General features: G+C 57.9%; 1 protein-coding gene across 2 annotated transcripts; it reads right to left on the reverse strand.

The window, feature by feature from the left end:
- Positions 1 to 10,046, reverse strand: PLEKHF1 (pleckstrin homology and FYVE domain containing 1). 2 transcript variants are annotated; one of them, XM_008274567.4, is made up of 2 exons: positions 9,847 to 10,046; positions 1 to 1,548 (listed from the first exon to the last, which is right to left on the reverse strand). In XM_008274567.4, exon 2 carries the CDS (start codon positions 1,539 to 1,541, stop codon positions 702 to 704), a length of 840 nt encoding a protein of 279 aa, XP_008272789.1. In that variant the 5' UTR covers positions 1,542 to 1,548; positions 9,847 to 10,046; the 3' UTR covers positions 1 to 701. The 2 variants fall into 2 exon arrangements, with proteins under 2 accessions (XP_008272789.1, XP_051689360.1); XM_051833400.2 differs by having other exon boundaries at positions 9,657 to 9,853.
- Between the last annotated feature and the right edge of the window lie 355 nt (positions 10,047 to 10,401).

Raw genomic sequence — 10,401 nt, forward strand, 5'->3', positions numbered from 1 at the left:
TTTTTTTTTTTTTTTTTTAAGATTTTTATTTATTTATTTGACAGATAGAGTTACAGACAGTGAGAGAGACAGAGAGAAAGGTCTTCCTTCCATTGGCTCACTCCCTAAATGGCCGCAATGGCCGGAGCTACACCTCTCTGAAGCCAGGAGCCAGGTGCTTCTTCCTGGTCTCCCATGGGTTGCAGGGCCCAAGCACTTGGGACATCCTCCACTGCCCTCCCAGGCCATAGCAGAGAGCTGGACTGGAAGAGGAGCAACCAGGACTAGAACCAGCGCCCATATGGGATGCTGGCACCGCAGGTGGAGGATTAACCTACTGTGCCATGGCACCGGCCCCAGAAGTGGGGTTCTAAGGCTCTGCACCTCCAGAAAAGAGAGGACCCTGACTCCTGTCCTGCTTTCTCTGCACTCTGAACATCCCTGGGGTCCCTACATCCCAGGGTACCTGGGTCATCTAATTCAAGGGCTTGTCTGGCGCCTGGAGGGCTGAGAAATGGCACTTGTTCCCCAGACGCCTCCGTGTCTGGGTACTGAATGGAGAGGTGAGTCCCTTAGTGCACAGAGAAGATGTTGGCTCTGGGAATCCCGAGGGAAGGAACCAGCCCCATCCTGCACCTCCTACTACAGGGCAGGGTCCTGGGGCTGCTCCTAGGGCTTGGGCAGTGGAGCCGGCTTGCACCCAGGAGCTTCACAGGCCTGCGTCAGCTGTGAAAGGCCGACCAGGAGACGCCCGAGGCATAGAACTCCACGTGGCTGGGCCAGTCGCCGTCCCCGCTGCCCTCCTTGTCCTCCTCCGAGTCATCGTCATCGCCACTGGATGCCCCGTAAAGGGCTCCGGCCCGCTGGGCCAGCTGTCCTGGGGATCCCTGGCCCTGCTCCTCTGCCTCCTCCTTCAGCTTCTGGGCGGCCAGCTCCCGGTAGCAGAGGCTGCACACGCGCAGGGGCTTGGGCGAGAGGCGCGGCAGCAGGAAGCGCTCGCGGGAGCACTCGGCGCAGACCACGAAGCCACACTTGCGGCAGTGGTGGCGCCGGGTGAGAGCCGAGAAGCGCGTGTGCGTGCAGCGCATGCAGATGTCCGTGGCCTTGTCGGGGATCCAGGGCGCCGCGTGCTCCGTGGTGGGCTGGCGGCCCGTGGCCAGCAGCTGCCGCCGCACACACTCCTCAATGTGGCTGATCCACTCCTGGCGCTCCGTGGTGGAGGCGGCCGACACCACGAAGGACTTCTTGGCCGTCTTGATCATCCAGCGGTTCTTGGCCTGCACGGTCTCGGGCAGCGGCTCCAGCGTGACCTCCTCCAGAGGGATGATGTGCTGGCTGCGGTACTTGCGCTTGTTGAGCACAATGCTGCCATACACCAGGATGTCGTTGAAGAGGAAGAAGATGCGGGGTTTGGCCTTCTTGCGGCACTCCTTGGTCAGCACGCCCTCGCCCAGCAGCACTCGGCCCGGCAGGGCCAGCGGCTGCCCGGACGCCCCGAAGCAGCTCTCCACCGCCGCGATCCGCTGGCTGTTGATCTCTGTGTTCGCCAAGTGGTCCACCATGGCTGGGCTGCAGGAGGAGCAGACGAGGGGGCATCAGCTTGTCCAGGCACGGCCAGGGGTCAGAGCCACACGGCTCACCCCAACCCCACAGCCCACTTACTACCCCATCAAGCGCCAGCAAGCCCACCCAGCCGCCAACACCCACTACACCAGAAGCCGACCCTATATATGGAGTAAAGGAGTTCCTGGGAGGTGAAGGGAGGTGCCCCTGACCCAAGGAAGGGGAATGTGGAAGGCAGGAAGAGAGGGTGCCACTGAGCAGGCCACACTGGGCGGCAGAGACCCAATCCCCCAGGGGGCCAGGGAGAACACGCCTCAGTGCTGTCCAGCCAAGCAGCAGAGAAGCTGGGACACTCCACCTCCGACCCCCGTCAGCTGCTCCCTGGGGCACTGTGGGCCCACCTGTCGGCTGGAAGGATGCAGGTGCAGGTGCAGTGCAGGTGCAGGGCAGTGTGTGCCGGGCAATGCAGGTGTCTGCAACCCCGACACCCCAACTCTCCCATCCACCACACCGAGCTGTCCCTTGCCGGCGCACTAACCACTCCATGTTGGTGGCTCAGACTGCACCCCAGGCTGCCCTCTGCTCTGTGCACACACTCCCTTTGAGCCCACCAGACTCACGGCTCTGAAGACCACCTGAACGCTGTCAGCTACCCAGCCCCGGCCCCTCCCCTGAGCCAGATGTTCGCTGCCCACCTGCTCATCCAGTACATTCCACAAACTCAACACTGAACCCAGCTTTCTCCCAAACCTGCTCCTCTCAGCTTCTCTTCTCCATCCCTTGTTCAAGGCCAAAACCTAGGGGCACTCAACCACCCATGCGCCATCACCTTCAACTCCCAACTCCCGCCGAGCCACCTGCTCTCAGCACACAACTCCACTGCCATCTCATGAGCCAAAGGGCCTCTGTGTCTCGCCTGAAACAGACCACCCCATGCCACCCGTGCCTGTGACCGTCTCTCAGTCCCTGTCCCTTTCAGAAAGCCCAGCTCAGCGAGCTACTCACCCCACCCAGGAGAAGGGTCGGCAAACTATGGTCTGATGGTCCCATCTGGCCCACAGTCTGCTTTTTTTTTTATTTTTATTTTTTGACAGGCAGAGTGGACAGTGAGAGAGACAGAGAGAAAGGTCTTCCTCTTTGTCGTTGGTTCACCCTCCAATGGCCGCCACGGCTGGTGCGCTGCGGCCGGCGCACCACGCTGATCCGAAGGCAGGAGCCAGGAGCTTATCCTGGTCTCCCATGGGGTGCAGGGCCCAAGCACTTGGGCCATCCTCCACTGCACTCCCTGGCCACAGCAGAGAGCTGGCCTGGAAGAGGGGCAACCGGAACAGAATCCGGCGCCCTGACCGGGACTAGAACCCGGTGTGCCGGCGCCGCAAGGTGGAGGATTAGCCTAGTGAGCCGCGGTTTTGGCCCACAGTCTGCTTTTATAAATAAAGTTTTATTGGAACATAGCCACATTCATTCACTTATCATTGTCTATGGCTGCTTTCACCCTACAATGCAGAACTGAGTGGTGGGGACAGCAAACCACATGGTACTTGTCAGGACCAGCTATTCTTTTTTTTTTTTTTTTAAAGATTTATTTATCTGAAAGACAGTTAAACACACACACACACACACAGAGAGAGAGAGAGAGAGAGAGAGAGAGAGATCTTCTATCAGCTGCTTCACGCCCCAAATGGCCCCAATGGCCAGGGCTGGGCAAGGCTGAAGCCAGGAGCCTAGAATTCCATCCCTGTCTCCCATGTGCGTGCAAGGGACACAAGCACTTGAGCCATCTTCCACTGCTTTCCCTGGCACATTAGCAGGGAACTGGATCAGAAGTGGAGAAGCCAGGGCTGGAACTGATGCATGTATGGGAGGCTGGAATCACAGGTTGTGGCTTAATCCGTTGTGTCACGTGCCAGTCCTGGGGCCAAGCATTCCCTTGTCTATTAATATGCTGGTTGCCTTTTATTTCCCCACTTAACTCTGAGCTCCTTGAGCACAGAAGGCTCTGCTTATTTATTCTCTATCACCAATTAATTTTTTAAGATTTATTTATTTATTTGAAAGGCAAAGTTACAGAAAGGGAGAGATGGAAAGAGAGATCTTCATCTGCTGGTTCACTTCCCAAATGGCCACAACAGCCAGGGTTAGACCAGGCTGAAGCCCGGAGCTAGAACTCTATCTGGGTCTCTTATGTGGGTGGCAGGGACCCACTCGGGCCATCTTCTGCTGCCTTTTCAGGCGCATTAGCAGGAAGCTGGATGGGAGGTGGAGTGGCCAGTACTCCAACCTAGCTGGCATTCTGATACGGGATGCCAGCACTGCATACTGTGGCTGGACATGCTGTGCCTGCTCTGAGTGCCAGGCACACAACACAAGCTCCCAAGGGCCTGCCATGCACGCATGACTCAGCTTTTACCTGCACAAAGGAAGTGTGCAAGAGCTAACCTCTCCACCCGCACATGCGCACACGTGTTCAGGCACACACAGCACGCCTCTGACCGAGCTGGTCACACGCGCAGTCTCTGGGTCACCACGCCACCGTCTGTACACTCTGTAAATCACACTGTCAGCTGGCAGCCACAGCGGGGCCTCACTGGAGGGGCTGAGTGCGTTGCACAACAGAGACACTGAGCCCCTCGAGGCACGCAGCAATGCTTCATCAGGTCACAAGGAGCCCTGAGAAGGGCAGCCTTGGGCACCTTCTGTAAGAACCACTGCTTCGGGGCTGCTGGGAGAGGCGGTACTGCAGACTTCTGGATTATCAGTGACAGCCCCGGGCTGCTGCCGCCACTACTGATCTCCAGGCCCCAGGCTGATGCACAGTCTGACAAAACCAGAACTGTGTCCCCTACAGTCCATCCCTCCCAGTCCCACTGGGCCATGCCGGGGCCCTGGGATGGTTTGGGGGACTCCACCATGGAGAAGCTCAGTGTGTGGCAGACACAACTGAAGCACCTGGGAGTAGGGGGAAAGGGGACATAACCAGGGTCACTTGCTAGTGGAAGAACAGGGGTCAGAATGGAGTAGCCACAAATGCTGAGCAGAAAAAAACACCTGCAGATCCTTGTGCTGCCATTTATGCAGAAATAACACAACACTGGCACAGCACTGTGACGCAGAGGGTAAAGCTGCCGCCTGCAGTGCTGGCTTCTCATTTGGGTGCCGGTTCAAGTCCTGGCTGCTCCACTTCTGATCCAGCTCCCTGCTATGCACCTGGGAGAGCAGCGGAGGATGGCCCAAGTCCTTGAGTCCCTGCCACCCCTGTGAGTCCTGGGCTCCCAGCTTCAGCTCGGCCCAGCCTCGGATGCTGTGGGCATTTTGGCAATGAACCAGCAGACAGAAGATCATGCTTTCTGCCTTTCAAATAAAAATGAAACAAACAAACAAACAAACAAACAAAAACAGAAAAAGGAGGCAGCAAATGTATGAAGCCTAAAACTGAATTCTGGGAAGTGTGACCACAAGCTTCTTTCTTTCTAATTCTAAAGTTCTCAAAAGAACAAAGTCGCAGGACTGAGTCTGGGTTCGGTTGTGGGTTCTATCACTGTGGATGTGGAACAGTTCTCACTATGGGACACCTGGCTGGGCCTGGCGAGGAGACTGCACAGCATGGCGCCTGGGCACCCCCAGCAGACACAGGCGCTCTGAGGAGGGCAGGCCACGTGTCCCTCCAGCACACCTGTGTGCGGAAGACGGATCTGGCTGCTGCCAGAGCTGGACGCAAACCCCACCCTGCAGGAGCACAGTGAAGCTGAGGGGCTCTGTGCCCAGAGAGCAGGCGGCTGGCTCCAGGCCTGGGGGGCTGGGGGAGCTCTGAGGCCAGCTTGTCCAGGTCCACCTCCGATAGGTGCCCCCAGATAGACAGAAGTACTGAGCAGTGTCCAGGAAGGGAGAGCTGTGGGCAGGGGCACTGCACCCACAGGGGGCCCAGCCAGCAGAAGGGAGAGCCCCCAACACGGTCTCCAGGCCCTCAGAGGGGGCCACGCTGCTCTGCCCCCGCCGACACTGATACCCCTGCTTTAGGCCCTCAGGGTCACTGTCCAGCTGCTGATGGCAAAACGTGGGTCAGGAAGGCAGAGGGCTTCCAGTGGAAAGGGGAGGGGTCTGGGCTGGGAGCTGGTCTTGCATACTGAGGGCTCCTGGGCCCTTTGCTCTGGAGCCTTCATAGGATCCCCGACTGGGCAGGGGCCCTGACAGACAACATCCACTTACTGTCCAGCCCTTTACACAAAAGGTTTGCTGACCTCTGAGCTGCATCCCTGGGTGCTGTAAAATGCTTACTGGCCGGGGCCAACACTGTGGCACAGTGGGTGAACCCACGGCCTACAGTGCTGGCATCCCACATGGGCGTGCCCATTGGAGACTCAGCTCCTCCACTTCTGATACAGCTCTCTGCTAATGCACTTGGAAAAAGAAGTGGAGGATGGCCCAAGTGCCCATGTGGGAGACCTGGAAGAAGCTCCTGGCTCCTGCCATAGGCCTGGCACAGCCGTGGCTGTTGAAGCCATTTGGGGAGTGAACCAGTGGATGGAAGATCTCTCTCTGTCTCTCCCTCTCTATAACTCTGCCTTTCAAATAAATAAATAAATCTTTTAAAAAAAAGATTTACGCCATTCTCTTTTGAAGGACCTACATGCCACTAACCTAGTTGATTTTCTCCAGCTATTAACTAGATTGTTATATTTTAAAAATGCACTGTTTACATATTCAAAATGAAGCATACTCTTAAATGCATTTTAGTTTGGACTCCATTTTAAATGTTAGTATCATTACATCTTCCCCTCCCCCCAGTACCTTGCATTGTATTTTTTCTACTCTAAAAAAAGATACAGTGAATTTCTCACCTAAAAGCCACCTGTTTATTTCATTCTTCACTTGCAGTACCACAGAGCACAGTGCCAAGGAGAGAAAATTCTCTCTGCGTTCATCTGTTTTCAGAGGAGAGTCCGACTCTGAGGTCACACAGGCATGGCCTCAGGCCGGCAGGGCCGAGTCTGGGACTCTTTAAAAATGGTGTTTGAGGGCGGCGCTGTGGTGTAGTGGTGTAAGGCTGTCACTAAACACACCAAACACCGGAGTAAGGGAAAGGGCTTATTGGGGGAAACCCGACAGATAGGAGGGGGTGAAGAAGGAAAGAGCTGGAGAGCATAAGAGAGGAGAGAGATCAGGAGACGGAGAGAAAGAGACAGAGAGAGAGAGCCATGTGGTCAGGAACAGGTCCTCTTAAAACTTTGCCAGGGGGCGGGCAGGGAAGTAGGAGCAGCGAATCCCATTAGGATGGGGGTGGAGCTGACACTGGTGGTTGGGCTATGGGGTCACCTGGCTTCCAGCAATGGTGGCGGGGGCTAGAGCCTAGGATGGTGTCAGGATGTAGACTGCACCATAGATAAGACTGCGCTATTTTACTAACAGCGGGTAAAGCCACTGCCTGCGATGCTGGCATCCCGTATGGGCGCCAGTTCTAGTCCCAGCTGCTCCACTTCAAATTCAGCTCCCTGCTCATGTCCCTGGCAAGGCAGCAGAAAATGGCCCATGTGCTTGGTTCCCTGCCACCCACTTGGGAGACTGGGATGGAGCTTTTGGCTCTGGCCTGGCCCAGCCCCTACCATTGTGGCTATTTGGGGAGTGATCCAGTAGAAGGAAGATCTTTCCATTTCTCTCTCTGCCTCTCTGTAATTCTGCCTTTCAAATAAAATAAGTCTTAAAAAAAAAAAAAAAAGCTTAATGCAACAGCTACTTCAGGGACACACCCAGAAGCCACAGGGCCCTGTTCCAGTGGGACATTGCTCTCAGTGAGGGATGTACCTGGCCAAGGCCACGGAGGACAGCAGAATCCCAGGGGCAGCTCAGCAGCCTGGACTTTCCCTGGGCTTTGTGACTGGGCTCCCCTTCCATTCAGGGACCTCAGCTCCAACCAGGCCAGCATGCTTCAACCCTGCCTTTATCTTCAAACATTTCCCAAGTCCTACCATGTGCTAGACACCGTGCTAAGCACTGGGTGACAGCAGGCAGCCAGGAACAGGACCACTGCACTTTCTCCTGATACGGGAGCCAGACTGGCAGTAGCTTCTGACAACCAGGAAGAAAAGAAAAGTTGATCTCCCTGGGGCCGGCATTGTGGCACAGCAGGTAAAGCCGCTGCCTGCAGTGCCGGCATCCCACAGGGGCGCAGGTTTGAGACCTGACTGCGCCACTCCTGATCCAGCTCCCCGCTTATGTGCCCGGGAAAGCAGCAGAAGTTGGCTGAAGTGTCTGGGTCCCTGCACCCACATGGAAGACCCGCAAGAAGCTCCTGGCTTTTGGGGGAGTGAACCAACAAATGGAAGATCTCTCACTGTGTCTCTCCCTCTTTCTCTGTAACTCTACATTTCAAATAGATACAATAAATAAGAAAGAAAGAAAGAAAGAAAGAAAGAAAGAAAGAAAGAAAGAAAGAAAGAACCATCCCTGAGGCTGGCACAGGATGATGGCCAGGGAAGGCCTTAGGAGGAAGTGACCTCACCCCAACTTGAACACCATGAAGGGGTCAGCCATGCAAACATGTGGTTTCAGGGTGGTGGTGGGGTGCTCTGGCCCTCAGGACCTGCACAAGGTAGAATAAATGAAGTGGAGGCCACACAGGAAGGAGCGAGGAGGCAAGGCAGGGGTAAGGTCACGGGGACAGCACAGGCCAGGCTGCAGACCCACAGGCCATGGTGACAACCTGAGTTTTCTGCAGGTGCGGTGCCTTCTCTTCCCAGGGGCTCCCCGCAGCTTTGTCTGGGCCTGAGCGTCCTGGAAGGCCCTCATAGTAAGACCAGCAACAGAGAAAACAAAATAGAGGTGCCATTCACTGAGCGCCACCGCCGGCTCGTCTGGCACTGTGTGAAGCACATGACCTGTATTAGCTCATTTAATCCTCACAAAAGTCCCTGCTGGGGAAGGTGCCTCCACCACCGCTGCCACAGCCGCCAAGGTCCCAGCTCTGAAATGACCACGAGCGGCTGAAGCCCAATCTCTACCTTATTTTATTTTTAAAAACTTATTTATTTGAAAGGGAGAATTAGAGAGAGAGAAAGGGAGACAGAGAGAGAGAGAGAGATCTTCCATCCGCTGGCTCACTCCCTGATGGCCATAATGGCCAGAGCTGAGCCGGGCAAAAACAGGAGCCGGGAGCTTCTTCCGGGTCTCCCAAGTGGGGGCAGGGGCCCAAGCACTCGGTCCTCTCCCGCTGCTTTCCCAGGAGCATTAGAGGGAGCTGGGTCAGCAGTACAGCAGCCGGGCAGGCACTGCAGGAGGCAGCTTTACCTGCTCTGCCACAACACTTGCCCCTGAAGGCTGATCCCAACCAAAGAGAATCAGAAATCCTCCTGTCCAGAGGGTTAGCTCCTCTCCAAACACTCCCCGCCCAGGGTGGCCAGGCCCCACCCCCGCCCCAGCTTGGCTGGGCTGCCCCACCCCGCCCCCACCCCAGGCCACAGGGGTCTCTTCCCTCCTTGGGGCGGGCAGGTCCCTTAGCTCAGCAGGGCTGCCTGCCGCCTGTGTGTTGGCAGCCCTGAGAGCTGACGTGTGCAGGGTGAACTCAGTCACCTCTCAGCTGACACGGAGCCCGGTGGGAGTCGTGGCCAGCTGCAGAGGCCGACCCCAGCCTCCCCCTGGCCTCTGACCCCAGCTCGGGTGGCGCAGTGAAATAACAGCTTTGTCTGTGGATTCCAAGGAGTCTCTGCCTAGGGCTGTGGGGATCGGGTTTCAGAGCGCCCGGGAAAGTCCGTTTTCCCTCCTGTTTCAGGGAGAGAGAAAAGGCTGGCGATTCCACGCACCTCTCGGTGCAACTGTCTCGGTGCACCCCGACAATCAAGCCCCACCTGTCTCCTTGGACGGCTCCCACCTAGAGCCACAAACCACAGCTTCGGCGCCAGGCGGCTCCTAAGTAAGAACCAGCCAGGACAGCGATCGCGAGGAAAGCCCGCCTCCAGCAGACAGGGACCGGGGAGCGAGGCCCCGACTGCAGCAGGCGGCCACGACTCCCCGACACGTCGCCGCACCCCCGTAGGGATCGCCCTGGGGACCGGCCTCGCCCCTGAGCACCCCCAACCCCACCTGCTGGCTTTCGCTCTCCCCAGAGCCCCTGCAGTCCCCACCCTGCCGGCCGGCAGTGCGCGTCCTTCTCAGCGCTTCTCCTCCCGTCCAAGTCCAGGACGTCTCACCCGCGCAGCCCGGGAGCAGCCTGGACAGGGGAGGCCCGGGGGTTCAGGGAGGTAGGGGCTGCCAGGCAGGACTCCCGCCCGGCCCGCCAGCCGCGGCCCGTCTGGGGGCTGAGGAAGCGCTTACCTTCTCCGCGCGGCGTCCGCGCCCGGCCAGCCAGCAAGCAGCCCAGCCCGCGAGCCAGCACTCGGCTGCGGCGTCCCGCTGGCCGGCCTCAACCAATCCCCGAGCCGCCCACGCCGCCCGACGGCCGCCTCGGCCAATCGGAGCCCTGGAGCGCAGGGGGCGGGGCCGCCTCGGTTACCGAGAAATGCGCGCGGGCGGAGCGGCCGAGGGGCTCGGTCAGCGGTCAGAGCCTCAGGGCGCTGGGCTGGGCGGGGCTTGCTTGGCATCCCTCGCGGGGGCGCTCCCCAGTTGGACCCCACCCCTCCTCTATCCGCCTTTTACTGCCGCCCCCGCCCCTCGCCTCCGGCTGCTCTGGCCGTGAGGGCACCGAGTTGAAGGCTCTTAGCCCTGCCCGGGGGCCCGGGGCGTCCCTGCTGTTGACCGGACCCGTCACCCCTCCTCTGAAGCCCCGGGGTGTTAATCACCTCCATATTGGAAATCAGCGGCGCTTTAGTTTGTATTTCAGACTTTTCGTAGTTCAAACTTACACTGAAGGAAAGAAAATAGTTTGGGGGG

Source organism: Oryctolagus cuniculus, chromosome 18, assembly GCF_964237555.1.
Source record: "Oryctolagus cuniculus chromosome 18, mOryCun1.1, whole genome shotgun sequence".
NCBI lineage: Eukaryota > Metazoa > Chordata > Mammalia > Lagomorpha > Leporidae > Oryctolagus > Oryctolagus cuniculus.